At 30.7% G+C, this 18,439-nt stretch overlaps 1 protein-coding gene across 2 annotated transcripts in view; it reads left to right on the top strand.

Annotated features, from left to right (window-relative positions):
- The window catches only part of LOC115875032, a 115,897-nt gene that overhangs the window by 28,025 nt on the left and 69,433 nt on the right, over nucleotides 1–18,439 (top strand). For both annotated transcript variants that reach the window (XM_030890367.1, XM_030890368.1), the window contains exon 2: nucleotides 12,862–13,021. In XM_030890367.1, the coding sequence (XP_030746227.1) occupies nucleotides 12,862–13,021 (160 nt within the window). The remainder of the gene's footprint in view (nucleotides 1–12,861; nucleotides 13,022–18,439) is intronic.

Genomic DNA, 18,439 nt, shown 5'->3' with positions numbered 1-18,439 from the left:
AGAATTAATAAGTCCTTCATACAGGGTGAGTCTTAAATAAGTGCAAATATTTTCAGAGCTGGTAGATCTCGATAAAAGAAACATATTTTCCCTTAACCGTTTTTAAAATAAGTCCAAAATAACTGAGATATTTTACTTTGAAAATTAAAAAAAATTATATTTCGCTTAAATTTTGAGAACTACTGGATATTTTCTGGGTTTTCTTTCTTGTAAATTTAGTCTATTATATATGTTACCATATTATGAAGATATGTTTTTTAACTAAAAATTAAAAAAAATTCCAAATAATTCCAACAAATTTTTTTTCGCGAAAAAAATCCATAAACTCTGGGATTGAAATATACTATCCCTAAAAATATTTGCACTTATTTAAGACTCAGCCGGTATATTATTAAGATAAAAATATATTATGGATTTTCCAAAAATAAAATAATTATTAATAAATATTAGTAATGAGATTTGCTGAAATTAAGAAATATGTAATATATGGTAGAACGAAGAGTATAAAAACAATGATCTTGTACAAGAGATAGATACTAGATAGGCGGATATTTCAAAACTCGTATTTTCGTAAGAATCAGGGACAATAGCGCATCCTGCATGGTAGGTTCAGCGGTGTTGTAAATTTAAATCTTTTTTTAATTAACTACGTAGGATTTGCAGACCTACTTATCGCTATTTAAGTTTTTTTCTCGGCGTATTATATCATAAATTCCGCACTCTTGACATAATCAAGAAGAAACGTTGATTGGAAAAAATATAAACTTTATATCCTTATATCAGAAGTATGTTATTTTATTCCTTAATAAGTTATAACACCACGCAAACAGTAACAAATTACTGCACATTCAAATTTATTAATACAAAAAATAGTGTATATTGTGTCAAATTCACCAAAAATGCAGAAAAATATATTATGGTCAAATTTGGCCTATATTTTCATATTCTATGCCTTTTAATTAGATAGTAGCAATAGCTTTTTGAAAGCCTGAAATATATGAAAGGAATTGAAGAATTTGATTAATTTTGGCTATTTTTTAAAAGGACTTCAGAGCTCTCAGAAAAATAATAGACGTAGTTCTACAATCCTAAAAATTTACTATTTATTAAAAAACCTTGTTTCTAAGTAACTTTTGATAATAATAGTTGTAAAATTGCACTAGCTCCAAAATTTGAATGTTTTACAATTTTTAGCCAAGGCTATTAAGATCGGCAAAATTTTTTTTTTTAATTTCACTCAAAATGAGTTATTTGGGTCATAAAAGACCAAAATACAAAATATTTTCGTGGTGTCTGTCTGTCTGTTTTTTTAATTTCACTCAAAATGACAGACAGACAGACACCATGAAAATATTTTGTATTTAGGTCATATAACCTAAATACAAAATATTTTCATGGTGTCTGTCTGTCTGTCCGTCTGTCTGTAACACGATAACTCAAAAACCGCTAAACCGATTTTAACCAAATTTGGCACAAAAATACTGTGGCACCCGAGAATCTGGCCATTAGTTTTTGGTGGTGGGGGGTTGTTAAGGGGGTATGGGAGGGGATTAAAAATTTTAAAAAATCGTAGCTCCAGAATTACAGTAGCTAGCGAAACGCGGTTTTCAATTTCAGATTAGGAATAATATTTGCAACAAAATTTGTAATAACATCAAAATCAGTCAAAGTCGCAGTTTTTGAGATAATTGAAACTAAAAGAACTGCCTACCAACTTTTTATAAACATATTTTAGTATGGGCGGCTATACGTGTCTCCCGGCGCCAATTTTTTTTTATCAATATAATTTGTATATATCTATCCATATAATAATATTATTCGTAACGTTATTATGATAATATAAAAATAAATCTGTACCAGTAAGAAAGCTTGGCAACATTATCTAACTTTTATTTTTTGTATTAACCGCATAGAACTCTTATCTACTTTTCAATTATGTTTTTATACGTTTTTCGTATTCATTTCAGTTATATCATACTGTCTCTAATCATCACGATTGTAGTTAATGGACAAAGTAAAAAAAAAACTTAAATAGAAGTGAGGCAACAACAAATATTTAAACTTTTACTTTTACTAAACATATTATAAGCACACAATATTTTGTTTAAAAACCAATGCCTACTATTGAAGATCAACAGTAAAACGACTGACACTTTTCCTGTATGAAGTAGAAGAACACATACCCTGAGGAAGCAATTTGGGTGTATTTATATTTTGTTCTTGTGATCGTAACTCACAGCTATAACAAGCAATGTAAATATTTTTGATAAGCTTTTTGAAATATGAGCAAGTTGAAAGTGAAATAATTCACTGAGTTTTCTTGATCTGTGCATCCAGAAATAGATATTACATAATGTTTAATCAACGCGATAGAAACTGAGACCAGACATTCTTTTAAAATTCAAGAAGTCAAACAGATTCATGTCAGGATGATATAAGAGTGTTTCTTGTGCATATATAAAAAATACCCAGGTATATGGAAAACCCGAAATATAACCTGCTACCTTATAGTAAACACGGTGATAAAATTATGAAAATTTAAGGGTTTATAAAATTTTATGATCTTTTAGAATATATACAGATATATAACTTTAATGTTTTGGTTTTTTGATAAATTTGATTTTTCGAACCTTTGTTTTTGAGCAATTTTTGAGAATTGTTAAAACGTCGCTTATATCTACTACGATACTTGTAAGGCTACCTACAATGGTCTATATATTTGTAATCTACACCTTTTAATTAGTAAATAACATGATTTTTATAAAAATCGGCGGCAATGCAAAAATCGCCAATTTTCGAGACAATTTTTTTGCTTTTTTTTAATCATATTCAAATGCTTTAGAAAAATAGTAAACATAGTCGTAAAATTATGAAAATTTCTACATTTGTAGCAAATTTTATGTAGATTCAGAATATATACACCTTTAAAGGCTTAGGTACCTTCGCTTTGTGAGAAAATTAATTTTTTGGACCCTCGTTTTTGCGCTATTTTTGATGATGGTTAAAACGTCCTCTACGTCCATTACTGTTCACGTAAGACTACAATGGCCTATATTTTCTTATTCTACACCTTATAGTTAGTAAATAACAGTAGTTTCATCAAAATCGGTGACCTGACCTGACTGAAAATGTCGAAAACTTTTTGACTATTTTTTACACATTTTCAAAGGTCTTAGAAAAATAGTAAACATAGTCATACAATTATGAAGATTTCAGCATTTGTAGAAAATTTTATGTAGATTCAGAATATATACACTTTTAAAGGCTTAGGTACCTACGGTTTGTGAGAAAATTAATTTTTTGGACCCTCGTTTTTGCGCTATTTTTGATGATGGTTAAAACGTTCTCTACGTCCATTACTGTTCTCGTAAGACTACAATGGCCTATATTTTCTTACTCTACACCTTATAGTTAGTAAATAACAGTAGTTTCATCAAAATCGGTGACCTGACCTGACTGAAAATGTCGAAAACTTTTTGACTATTTTTTACACATTTTCAAAGATCTTAGAAAAATAGTAAACATAGTCATACAATTATGAAGATTTCAGCATTTGTAGAAAATTTTATGTAGATTCAGAATATATACACCTTTAAAGGCTTAGGTACCTTCGCTTCGTGAGAAAATTAATTTTTTGGACCCTCGTTTTTGCGCTATTTTTGATGATGGTTAAAACGCTCTCTACGTCCATTACTGTCCTCGTAAGATTACAATGGCCTATATTTTCTTATTCTACACCTTATAGTTAGTAAATAACAGTAGTTTCATCAAAACCGGTGACCTGACCTGACTGAAAATGTCGAAAACTTTTTGACTATTTTTTACAAATTTTCAAAGGTCTTAGAAAAATAGTACCTAAACATAGTCATAAAATTATGAAGATTTCAGCATTTATAGGAAATTTTACGTAGATTCAGAATATATACACCTTTAAATGTTTAAGTATCTTGGCTTTACGAGAAAAATAATTTTTTGGGTACTTGTTTTTGCGCTATTTTTGATGATGGTTAAAACGTCCTCTACGTCCATTACTGTTCTCGTAAGACTACAATGGCCTATATTTTCTTATTCTACACCTTATAGTTAGTAAATAACAGTAGTTTCATCAAAATCGGTGACCTGACCTGACTGAAAATGTCGAAAACCTTTTTGACTATTTTTTACACATTTTCAAAGGTCTTAGAAAAATAGTACCTAAACATAGTCATAAAATTATGAAGATTTCAGCATTTATAGGAAATTTTACGTAGATTCAGAATATATACACCTTTAAAGGTTTAAGTATCTTGGCTTTACGAGAAAATTAATTTTTTGGGTACTTGTTTTTCAGCTATTTTTGATAATAGATAAAATGTCTCCTACATCCATAACTGTTCTTGTAAGACTACATTGGCCGATATTTTCATATTCTACACCTTATATTTAGTGAATAACAGTAGTTTCATCAAAATCGGTGACCTGACCAAAATCGACAAATTTCATGAATACGTTACGAAGAAATTTAAATAATTAGCAAATAATAAAAAAATATTTATTGACGGTGAATATATTTACTCATAGTTTTTAATAATCAGGGATATAGTAAAGGCTACATTATCCACTGGTTTGCATATTTATACTTAAAACACAACCTTATTGATTTAAAACGATAACCAAGCATGTGCGAAAGCACCGCTGTAATTAAACTGAAAATATTTACTTAAAGAATAACCTGTTATGATGAAAACAAACTGTGCTATAATAAGCAATAGCGTGGTGCCTTAAAAGATAAATAGAAAAAATAATGTGATCATTAAGATTCGTAGCGTGGCAAAGAAGAAAAGGTATCGAGATGAGTTTTGAATAATCCTTATTTTTAGAAGGATGCACGATGATCCCTGATGCGGTCGGCGAGTGATTTGCCAAGTATTTTTGGGATTTTACGATTTCGTTGAGGAATGCACGGGCTCGATGAGTAAATCTTTACATTTCAGTCATTCAACTTTACGGCGAAGCCCACTGACAGACACATTACGCCGAAATATTACATACTTTACTTGGCAAATATAAATAAACCTTTATCGGACTAATAAAACATGAAATAAATAACAAGTCGTAATAAATTGAAATCCAGCTAGAGAAACCGATTATTTTTGTACTTAGAATACACAAATTTATTAAAAATATTTTAAAAATATATCGTTCTATATACATATATTCTCCTCCTACCATTAGTAACTGATTAAAATTTTATGAATAAAATCATAAAGCAAATATTTTTTTGTAAGGGTTCGTGTCTCCATTGGTTGTTGATGGCTCCGACCCTTTCTAACAGTACAATGTCTAATAAACTTTTTAACCGACCATACCAACAGGTATGGTAGGCTATTAAGATCGGCAAAGAAAAAAGTTTTTTTAATTTCACTCAGAATGAGGAAACTTATTTGGGTTATAAATGACCTAAATACAAAATATTTTCATGGTGTCCGTTTGTCTGTAACACGATAACTCAAAAATAGTTAAACCGATTTTAACCAAATTTGGCACAAAAATACTGTGGCACCCGAGAATCTGGCCATTAGTTTTTGGTGGGGGTGGGGGGTTGGTAAGGGGGTATGGGAGGGGGTTAAAATTTTTAAAAAATCGTAACTCCAAAATTACAGTAGCTAGCGAAACGCGGTTTTCAATTTAAGATTGGGAATAATATTTGCAACAAAATTTGTAATAACATCAAAATCAGTCAAAGTCGCAGTTTTTGAGATAAAAAAATGGAAAAATTCCTTTACTTTGATACTAAAAAAAAGAACTGCCTACCAACTTTTTATTAACATATTTTATTAGTAATTTTTATTGATAATTTTGTCAAAAATGTGCAAAAACTTGGTTTATATTGAATAACCATCATATAAAAATAATATTTTATTTTAACAATAGACAACAATGGGCCCAACTACAAGTAGAGTACCTAAAAATGTGAGGAAGGCTACACCATAATTGGTAATGGTTGAATAAGCTGAAAATAAGCTTTCTGGCTCAATCGTCAGTTGGTATCTTAACGTTATATTTCTATTTAATAGAAAGAAAAAAAAATAATTAAAACGTTTAAAACTGTTCTTTATTAACCACCCTACTGGACCCATTTTTTGCCTAGATTTATTTTATTATTTACTATATCGATCCAAATTGCGCATGGGCGTTTCGAAACCGGTCTGTTTTGTTATTTATAATCTAATATTGTTGGCGATTTTTCCGTAAAGGTTTTAATAGCTTTATTACGTCAGTTAATAGCCGTATATTTAAGGATGTTTTTCCGCAAAAATCGTGGGCAGTTGTCCAGTCCATATTTGACAGTTCTAAGGTCAATACACCGAATGGCGTCGATAGTGTGGCGTTTTCCAAAACCTAGTTCAATTAAATTTTTAATAGGACGGGTATCCATCGAATTGTTTAGACGAATTCAGCTTTTTCTCGTCACATTGTCAAACGAAAATTGACTTCGACCAAAAATCAGGCACGTACCTCTAGAAAAAATCGGCTTTTAGGAGTCAGTGATCCCTGGCCAATTTCGTAAGCTCCTTTTCAGGCATAATTCAAAATTTAAGAGGATAATCTCTGTACAAAGGCGCTATATTGCTCCCAAATAGTCTCCTATCTATTTATTTTAAAACGATTAGTTTCCAGTGAAAAGGACTTAATAACAGTAGCGAATTCCTGCACATGCCCGTTTACCTTCGCCTTTACGTATCACAATAAATAAGAATTACTATCCATTTAGTTATTTTAACGCCTATCTAACTGACGGATAAATTGAGTAGTCCTGTTATCTCATTTTCACTTTAAAATTTGATAAATTAAGAGCTACAGCTTTGTACCTGGGTAGAATCACGAGTTTTCTTTACAAAGTGTGCGGTCTAACAGAATTAATATTAAATAGTGAGGCCTCGTATATTTCTGTCGCAATAAGTGTGTTAATTATGCGTTAGGTACAGTATCCGGCTGCTGTATCCTAGAAAAGGCTCTGAAAAAATATCGATTGCGTGGTAAAGAGCGTCAAATCTATCGAGACAATTATTATTAAAAATTCAAACGTCGCTAATGTGTCCTTTGTAGTTAAATTTCCGTCGAGAACAACCACACCTAAGTCAGAAAAAAACGCGAAAAATATGTGTCTCAAAAACGGTCCAAGGTTGTCTAAAATAAAAGTCTCGCACTCAAGGCAATCGAATGTCGAACTAATGTTACAATATACGGATCTGTTTGGCCTGTTGGGGATCTACCCAAAATACTTCCTGATATCCACCTTTCAAACAATAGATTTTCAATGCGAATACTTCGATGCCACTCACTTAAATTAGTTCAGATCAAAAAATTCATTAGAAATAACTCTTCCCAAGGCCGCTCTTCGTGATAATGTATAGTAAACTAAAGCATAGGAAGTACTTTCACTATCGGAGACAGTAATATTAACATTGAATCGGCTGATTATATTTTTTCAAGTAGTACTTCCAAATACGGACCTTCAGTAATTTGGGTATCCCCATAACTGATTCATTTTACAGTGGAATTTTTCGATGAATGGTTTTGGAACTTGAGATGACCCGCATATTTAAAAATAAACATTTTTCTTTAAATTAATTCAATAAATTCATTCTTAAGACACTCTGTATACATAAATAATTATTGATTTTTAAAATATTTTCACAAACTAGGGAGAGGGAAATCAGACAACACAGAGATGTTAGGTAATAGCTTTTAGACTACTGTTCGAGACGCATTGTTGTTATTTTGGTTTGTAGGTTTTGTGTCAAAGAATGTTCTTAAAGGTAAAGTAAATGCATCCTCATTATTTAACTAGTGTTAGCTAAAGCATATATTTTATTTTTCTGTTGTAATATTCTGTGCTAAAGTTCTGATTTATTTCATATGAGAATTATATTGTATGCTATACGAACTCTTAACTTGATCTTAATCTTATCAGAATATCTTAAGTAAAAAATCTAATATTCTTAGAGCCTATGAAGATTGATTTAAAATAAATAGAACACAAAAAGGTCTATGGAATATTTGATCTTTTTAGGCTAAGTTACTCGGATAGACAAAATAAATGAAACAGATAAAAACATGTTTCATAACAGATACGTAAAAAGTGTTCATCCTCCATCGAAGAAGACATCTCACTGGCTAAGAATTAAAGTGAAAGTACAGCTTGAGGCGTAATAACGTCTGACGACTACTATTCAGCTTTTTTGGCATTGATTTTTCATCCAAACCAATAGAAAAACAATAAGATACTGATACACGCCATTAAAAAAAAAGAACAATGATTTTTAGAAATGAATGGGAGACATTCTTCGACTATTCTCATTAGTAATGCTGTACAGAGTGTCACAAAAAAACTAATCAGTGAGCTAGAGCAAGAATCGGCCCCGTAAAAAACTGTAACATTGTCGGTTCTTTTAGATCACATCTCATTTGCGCTAAATTGTTGTGTCATTCGAGTAGCTTTCGTAATTTTATGTCGTTAATCAAGATCTCTTATCCTCATTTTGGACTTAATTGTTAATAATACGATTATTAGATAAATTTATTATGCTATGTGTCTGTATTTGCTCAAAATCCTTATGAAATATGAGGGCGGAAAAAAAAACAGCGACAAAATACGAAATTTTCATTTAAATTGCCTTTCTTAGAACAGGATTTGGAAAATTCAAGGACATTTTGTTCAAAATGGTCAAATTAAAGTTCAACCGGTACTGAACAGTATAATGCCCGCCATTGCGAAATAGATAGAGAGCACAAAGGAGTCTATTTAATAGAATTCTTCACAAAATTTACGGCTGTGACATTTCTCGGTGTGAAAATAAGAATTACACCGTCTGTTTACCTTGTACCACTGTACTAATTACGTTTTGAAATATTTGAAAATATTTAGCAATTTCTCTTTCTGCTATTGTCCGATTTAACAGCTGACATAAAGCTTATTTTAAATTATGTGAATTTTAATTTTATTGTGTATACATCTTAAAACGGCTGCAATAATTCACATGCAACGTTAAATTAATAATTGCAGACCCTTTCGATCATAAAAAATAGATATTTTGAAATTCAACCTTTACTTTTTTTATGAAAATTCTTGACTCAATCGCCTGTTGGTATCTCCCGAATTATTGATATTTTTGTGATTTCCTGAAAGTTGAGTAATATTTAGTTTCTGCTGAGTACTCCATGTTAACTTAATTCTTCGGCTGATTTCTGGGAGTAGAGATCCCGAGCTGTGTTTTAGTTGTCCCAAATATATATTTATTCTTCTACTAATTCAAGTGTTGTTTTTTAGCCGACCATACCAATAGGTATGGTAGGCTACTAAGATCGGCAAAAAACAGTTTTTTTAATTTCACTCAAAATGAGTTATTTGGGCCATAAATATTTTCATGGTGTCTGTCTGTCTGTCTGTCCGTCTGTAACACGATAACTCAAAAACCGCTAAACCGATTTTAACCAAATTTGGCACAAAAATACTGTGGCACCCGAGAATCTGGCCATTAGTTTTTGGTGGGGGTGGGGGGTTGGTAAGGGGGTATGGGAGGGGGTTAAAAATTTTAAAAAATCGTAACTCCAAAATTACAGTAGCTAGCGAAACGCGGTTTTCAATTTAACCTTTCCGGGACCGTGCGGGGTATTTCAGGTACCCCAGATGCGTTTTTTCTTTAATAACTTTTACAATTTTTATTTCTCACTTTTTTCCTTTCAGGTAATCCTAGAAAATATAATACAAAACCCTTTTTAACAAAAAAATATCCAAATATTTTTTTTTTATTTTTGGCGAAAAACTGAAATTTACTGCCTGGAGTACCTCCGTTATCCTGCACGGCCTGCAGTGATTCGAAATTCTACACGCACTATTCATGTTTTTTTCGTGTTGGTGACTTGTATGAAGACGTAAACAAGTTTTATATTTAGTTTAGTGTTGGTATTTACTGTGCTGTAGTAAGTTAGTGTGTGTATTTATTGGAAAATGGCGGCAAAAGGAATATACTGATGATGGGCTAACAAAAATAGATTCCTGCCGAATTCGCTTCGAATTCTGCACGCAAAGCACTCCAGCACAAAGACTTGTACTTCTAAACGTTCTAAGAAAGAAATAAAATAACAACAATTTTCCCGAAACTGTAAAAACAGCAATATATTTATTTCTTGCCGAAAGCACAGTTTCCATAAATCCTGCTAAAGAGATTCACAACCAAATTCGCACCGAAGATGCGGCTTTTGCGCCAGATCACGTATTAGAAAAACAAAAATATTATGTAGTACCTGCAAAAAAAAAACATTTTTAATATTCACCGCAAATAATGTAAAACGTTTTTATATCCTGACTGCCAAAATAATGAGTAGAAAATGAATAAGATTTTAATTTTAAAATTAAATGTTTTTATATTAAACAAATACAAACTATTTAAATTATTGATGTTTGATTATAAAACTTTACAAATAATTATTAATAATTTACCTGATTGTCAAAATATTAACAGTTTTTGAAATATTTCAGTGGGGTATCTTAGTTACCCCACACGGCCTGAAACGTAACTTTTGTAGCACGGTCCCGGAAAGGTTAAGATTAGGAATAATATTTGCAACAAACTTTGAAAACTTGGAAAACACTTGGAAAAATTCCTTTACTTTGAAACTAAAAGAACTGCCTACCAACTTTTTGACTAACATATTTTAGTATGGGCGGCTATACGTGCCTCCCAGCGCCAATTTTTTATCAGGATGTCTTTTCTGTCTATTAGTTGTTTTAGTTAGTTTTTGCTAAATTCATTTTGAGACCTTTATTGGCTGACTGTATTTAGTTCGTTAATTTGTGCTTGTAGTTCTTGAGGACAATTTGCAATTAAGATTATGTCATCATACTTTTTATAAAAACCTAATTCTGAATAAATAAAATTACCTTCTTAAGTTTTATATTTAAAAAATCTACATGTTTTGTACGGCAAGCAGTGTAACCGCCTTTGTTGTATCTATCTGTATCTCGGGAGCAATTACATTTAAATAATAGCGCATAATTTAGCAAAGAAGAACCTTAGTCATAACCTCTGACATTGGCGTCCCCCTCACCACTTGTACGGTCATTCTCTTGCATAACTGTTCATATATCGGTAGGTGTCTCAACGTGACCTACATTATTACATATTCTAAAAATGTTCTATAAAGAATTATGATGAGAAAATTGGTTTCCAACGGTACTAAGCCATACAGAATTCTAAACTTGTCCGAATCTCAATGTGGATGTTATTTATGGGTACAGATACCATCAGATAATCTACAGTATATTCGAAAATTATTGAAAACACAAAACAATGTGTCTAAATGTTACAAAACATAGCTAAAGTAAAAGAAAAAAATTAAAATGAATATACAGGGTAAATAAACTACCCTTTCATTCATGTTAACGTTGGGTTTAAAGTTTGCCATTAGGGAGATGTCTCACTATTGGAATTATATGCGGAAAAATAATGTTTTTATTTTTTCATCTGAAAACGAAAGAGATAGACTAATAATAATTTTATGGAAGCATTACTGTTCGCAGTCATTTTCTGGTAACTTTTTTCACTTTTTAAAATGAGTGGAAGGGGTTGAAATAAACTACCCCTATCATTCTTGTTAACGAAATTTAAAGAAAAATCTTATCAAACACATGCAAAAAAATTAATTTGGATAGTTTAGTTTGTTTAGAAACTTTTTTATTTCTTGTATTTTTTTGATAAAACTCACCGATTTGAAATTAAAAAATAAAATGTAAAGCATTACATGTCAGGACAAAAAACATTTTCTGATAAAGAATCTAGCGGGCTGCTGTAATTTTTTAGGAAAAAATCTATAGTAGGCCGCTGTTACTTTTTAGGATGTTCCTAATATTATTTTATTTGACATTACTCTACTGCAATACGATATTATCAAGATGATTATTATTATCGTTATTATCACTAGATTTTTAATCTAAAAATGTTCTTTGTCCTGACATGTAATGCTTTACATTTTATTTTTTAATTTCAAATCGGTGAGTTTTATCAAAAGAACACAAGAGATAAAAAAGTTTCTAAACAAACTAAACTATCCAAATTAAAGCATTTGCATGTGTTTTATAAGATTTTTCTTTAACAAGAATGATAGGGGTAGTTTATTTCAACCCCTTCCACTTATTTTAAAAAAGTAAAAAAATTACCAGAAAGTGTGTTTTCATAACAGTAATGCTTCCATAAAATTTCATTAGTCTATCTCTTTTCGTTTTCAAGATATAAAATAAAAACATTATTTTTCCGCCATCTTTGTACCGCGATATCTCCCTAATGGTTGACTTTTGACCCAACGTTTATAAAGCAAACTACCCTTTATTTTGAACAAGGAATCACCCCCTAAAGTTTTTCGCATTTGTTTTGAAACACCCTGTATATAAAAAGACCAATTGCACCCACGCGTAAAACATTAAAAAGAAAAACAATAGTAACGAAACAACAACTGAATAAGTAAAATAATCAACAATAAATAATGAACGTTACGCAATAACCGATTAATTTACAATTTATGTAATTCTTAGCGGTTTTTTTTCGATGAAAAACACAAGGAGAATGTATCTATAAGCGAGATCCCGCCAAGTTCAAGAAAAGCATTTTATAATTAAGTATATTTGCACGGTAATTAGTAGTTACTATTACTGGATATGTATGTTTCCAATGACATATATAAATACTTTGGTTAAAAGAACTGAAAGAACAGGATTCAGATGCTTAAAAATGGGTTTGGAACGTCTGCGCTAATGTTTAAAACTTAGAAAAATACTATTTTGTATAAGATGGACCAATAAAATAGAATTTTTTTTTACAGGATACCTGCCTTAGAACTACCCTTACCTGAAACCCCGTCAGAAATGGTATCCAGACGTAGAATCCTGTCTAGGTCGCGCGATGATCTCCACATGGACTCCACCTTTCAAGCACCTGAAGAAGAAGAAGATGTATGGTACCAAAAAGAAAAATTATACAAGGTAACTATATAACGGTTCTATTAAACTCAGTAAAAACAGTGACAAAAATCTAATAAAATTCTTCATAAAACTAACGGGTGACACAGTTTTATTCTAAAACAAGCAGTAAAGTAAACTGTATTGAATTATAATTCATGATACACATAAGATATTCAATAATAAATGAACTATTTCAGTACATAAAAAATGTTAATGTCAAATCAACTCTGTTCTCGGAATTTCTTGTTAAGTGTGTTAACAAATCAGGTCCAAAAAAAGTCTATATTAATTTTGAAATAGGTATTTCAGAACGTAGGCCATTATACTCCTATTTAAATCGCCGAAAAAAAAGTGGTGTACTGTTAAAAGATAATCTACGCTATATTAAAGCATCGCCATGAAAAATTGGATTTTGCAAAATCTTTTAATAAATGTAAATTAAATTATGTAGCTGGTAATCTAACGGGAGTTCAATTTAGAGATGCTAAAGTCTTTTGTTATTATTTAAAGAAAATTTATATTTAAAAAAGCTAGAGGCTTTTTATCAAATAAAATAGATGGTCTTGAATTGGAATAGATTCGAATTTTTTGATAATATATTTCATAAAAAAATGAAAATATTTTGCTTTGTTTACATTTCCAGGACTTTTTCAATAAAACACAGAACTAATCCTTCTGGAATTCTTAGAAATCGGGAGCTGTCCTATTATTTACGCTTCTCAAAGCATTGCAACGTTAAAATTAAAATTTGTAAAATCATGTAGTAGACATAAATATCTTGAGGTATAAAAGTGATGCATATTAAAAGTTTTTTTTCGAAATGAATATGTTCATATAAAAAAAATCGGAACTCATGAACACTTTCGTAAGATTTTACGAAATTAAAAAGCGAACATATGTAATTATGTCAAATCAAGTGCCAAGGGAATTTCAAGAGATTAACAGTGTAAGTTAAATTTAATTAAACAGTCAAGTGAGTTTAAAGCTGGAGTTAAAACGTTTTCTGTCTCTCCTCAAGCCATTGCTTTAAATTCATACGATATTGTTTTTGCTTCAATTACTTTCTGAGTTTTATTTATGGATCTTTAATATAATTGAAAAAAATGGTATGAAAGGAACTAATACAGTTACTTTACGAAGTATAAGACAAATTTTCATTTTTCTATGGAATAATTTTAGGTGATATCTTGTAGCGCTAAAATAGCTTTCAAAAGACATAAATATTGCTTATTAACAGATGCAGAATTGGTCAATATGGACCAAACAAACAAAAATTTTCAACCGAAAGAAAGTAAACTGCGCGCACGGTGCCGAGAAAACTTTCACTAAAATTAACTCTTCTACGTTTAACATACTTTAGCGACATACAAATATCGCCTGAATATTGTATACGTTTCATAATTTTTTCCTAATTAATCGATATAGAACTAATTAAGCCTAATTTGTTGAATCTTAAAAGGTATAGACTTTAAGAAGTAGAAATTTCGGTGTTATTAATAAATTTAAAATGCTTAATTATCGATCTATAATCTTTCTCTACATATGCTCTGGAATAAAACAGATTAATATTACAGTATATCAAATTATAATAGCAAATTATTTATTAAAAAAAAATATTTAAATAATAGTCTTTTAGTAAACTACCATATGTTGACCTCAACTAATTTCAACAGGAATGGTTAAAATGCTTAGGATTTAATAAATTAAATTAAATAATTTATTAATACTTTTAATTTAACTATAATTGATATATTTTAATTGTATAATAAGCGGAATACCGCACACTTAGAACTGGATGGCATGTATCCATCAGCAGTGTACCATTAGCTGAAGACATACGGTGTTGGATTGCAGAAGGACTATTCTCATCAAAAACTATTAAAATTATTGTAATTTAACTATAACAGAAATATTTTAACTGTATAATAAGCGGAAGACCGTTATACTTAGAACTGGATGGCATGTGTCCATCAGGAGTGTACGATTAGCTGAAGACATATGGTGTTGGATTGTGAAGGACTATTCTCATCAAAAAACTATTAAAATTATTGTAATTTAACTATAACAGAAATATTTTAACTGTATAATAAGCGGAAGACCGTTATACTTAGAACTGGATGGTATGTGTCCATCAGGGAGGTACCATTAGCTGAAGACATATGGTGTTGGATTGCAGAAGGACTATTCTCATCAAAAACTATTAAAATTATTAACTATAACAGAAATATTTTTAACTGTATAATAAGCGGAAGACCGTTATATCTTTAGAACTGGATGGCATGTGTCCATCAGGAGTGTGTAACATTAGCTGAAGACATATGGTGTTGGATTGCAGAAGGACTATTCTCATCAAAAAACTATTAAAATTATTGTAATTCTTAACTATAACAGAAATATTTTAACTCTATAATAAGGAAGACCGTTATACTTAGAACTGATGGCATGTGTCCATCAGAGTGTACCATTAGCTGAAGACATATGGTGTTGATTGCAGATGGACTATTCTCATCAAAACTATTAAAACTATTGTAATTTAACTATAACAGAAATGTTTTTAACTGTATAATAAGTGGAAGACTGTTATACTTAGAACTGGATGGCATGTGTCCATCAGGGAGTGTAATTATTAGCTGAAGACATATGGTGTTGGATTGCAGAAGGACTATTCTCATCAAAAACTATTAAAATTGTAATTTAACTATAACAGAAATATTTTAACTGTATAATAAGCGGAAGACCGTTATACTTTAGAACTGGATGGCATGTGTCCATCAGGAGTGTACCATTAGCTGAAGACATATGGTGTTGGATTGCAGAAGGACTATTCTCATCAAAAACTATTAAAATTATTGTAATTTAACTATAACAGAAATATTTTAACTGTATAATAAGCGGAAGACCGTTATACTTAGGACTGGATGGCATGTGTCCATCAGAGTGTACCATTAGCTGAAGACATGGTGTTGGATTGCAGAAGGACTATTCTCATCAAAAACTATTAAAATTGTAATTTAACTATAACAGAAATATTTTAACTCTATAATAAGCGGAAGACCGTTATACTTAGAACATGGCATGTGTCCATCAGAGTGTACCATTAGCTGAAGACATATGGTGTTGGATTGCAGATGGATTATTCTCATCAAAAACTATTAAAACTATTGTAATTTAACTATAACAGAAATGTTTTAACTGTATAATGTTTTAGAAGCATCGTTATACTTAGAACTGGATGGCATGTGTCCATCAGAGCAGTACCATTAGCTGAAGACATATGGTGTTGGATTGCAGAAGGACTATTCTCATCAAAACCATTAAAATTATTGTAATTTAACTATAACAGAAATATTTTAACTGTATAATAAGCGGAAGACCGTTACTTAGAACTGATGGAATGTGTCCATCAGCAGTGTACCATTAGCTGAAGACATATGAAGTTGATTGCAGAAGGACTATTCTCATCAAAAAACTATTAAAATTATTGTAAGTTAACTATAACAGAAATATTTTAACTGTATAATAAGCGAAGACCGTTATACTTTTAGAAGTGGATGGCATGTGTTCATCAGGAGTGTACCATTAGCTGAAGACATATGGTGTTGGATTGCAGAAGGACTATTCTCATCAAAAACTATTAAAATTATTGTAATTTAACTATAACAGAAATATTTGTATAATAAGCGGAAGACCGTTATACTTTTAGAACTGGATGGAATGTGTCCATCAGCAGTGTACCATTAGCCGAAGACATATGGTGTTGGATTGCAGAAGGACTATTCTCATCAAAAAACTATTAAAATTATTGTAATTTAACTATAACAGAAATGTTTAACTGTATAATAAGCGGAAGACCGTTATACTTAGAACTGGATGGCACATGTAACTATCAGGAGGTACTAGCTTAGAAGACATATGGTGTTGATTGCAGAAGGACTATTCCTCATCAAAAACTATTAAAATTATTGTAATTTAACTATAACAGAAATATTTTAACTGTATAATAAGCCGAAGACCGTTATACTTTGAACTGATGGAATGTGTCCATCAGCAGTGTACCATTAGCTGAAGACATATGGTGTTGGATTGCAGTGATGGACTATTCTCATCAAAAACCATTAAAACTATTGTAATTTAACTATAATGAAATGTTTTAACTGTATAATATGGAAGACCGTTATACTTAGAACTGGATGGTATGTGTCCATCAGAGGTACCATTAGCTGAAGACATATGGTGTTGGATTGCAGAAGGATCATTCTCATCAAAAAACTATTAAAATTATTGTACTTAACTATAACAGAAATATTTTAACTGTATAATAAGCGAAGACTGTTATACTTAGAACTGAATGTGTCCATCAGCAGTGTATTAGCTGAAGACATATGGTGTTGGGATTGCAGAAGGACTATTCTCATCAAAACTATTAAAACTATTGTAATTTAACTATAACAGAAATGTTTTAACTGTATAATAAGCGGAAGACCGTTATACTTAGAACTGGATGGCATGTGTCCATCAGGAGTGTACCATTAGCTGAAGACATATGGTGTTGGATTGCAGAGGGACTATTCTCATCAAAAACTATTAAAATTATTGTAATTTAACTATAACAGAAATATTTTAACTGTATAATAAGCGGAAGACCGTTATACTTAGAACTGGATGGCATGTGTCCATCAGAGTGTACCATTAGCTGAAGACATATGGTGTTGGATTGCAGAGGACTATTCTCATCAAAAACTATTAAAATTATTGTAATTTAACAGAAATATTTTAACTGTATAATAAGCGGAAGACCGTTATATATTTAGAACTGGATGGAATGTGTCCATCAGCAGTGTACCATTAGCTGGAAGACATATGAAGTTGGATTGCAGAAGGACTATTCTCATCAAAAACTATTAAAATTATTGTAATTTAACTATAACAGAAATATTTTAACTGTATAATAAAGGAAGACCGTTATATTTTAGAACTGGATGGAATGTGTCCATCAGCAGTGTACCATTAGCTGAAGACATATGGTGTTGATTGCATGACTATTCTCATCAAAACTATTAAAATTATTGTAATTTAACTATAACAGAAATATTTTTAACTGTATAATAAGCGGAAGACCGTTATATTTAGAAGTGGATGGCATGTGTCCATCAGGAGGTACCAATAGCTGAAGACATATGGTGTCAAGAAGGACTATTCTCATCAAAAACTATTAAAATTATTGTAATTTAACTATAACAGAAATATTTTAACTGTATAATAAGTGGAAGACTGTTATACTTAGAAGGCAGTATGGCATGTGTCCATCAGGAGTGTACTATTGGCTGAAGACATATGGTGTTGATTGCAGAAGGACTATTCTCATCAAAAACTATTAAAATTATTGTAATTTAACCATAACAGAAATATTTTAACTGTATAATAAGCGGAAGACCGTTA

Source organism: Sitophilus oryzae, unplaced genomic scaffold, assembly GCF_002938485.1.
Source record: "Sitophilus oryzae breed Bouriz unplaced genomic scaffold, Soryzae_2.0 scaffold_1318_pilon_pilon, whole genome shotgun sequence".
NCBI classification, from domain to species: Eukaryota; Metazoa; Arthropoda; class Insecta; order Coleoptera; family Curculionidae; genus Sitophilus; species Sitophilus oryzae.
Note: the sequence above shows the minus strand (reverse complement) of the source record. Positions and strands in the feature narration are given on the sequence as shown.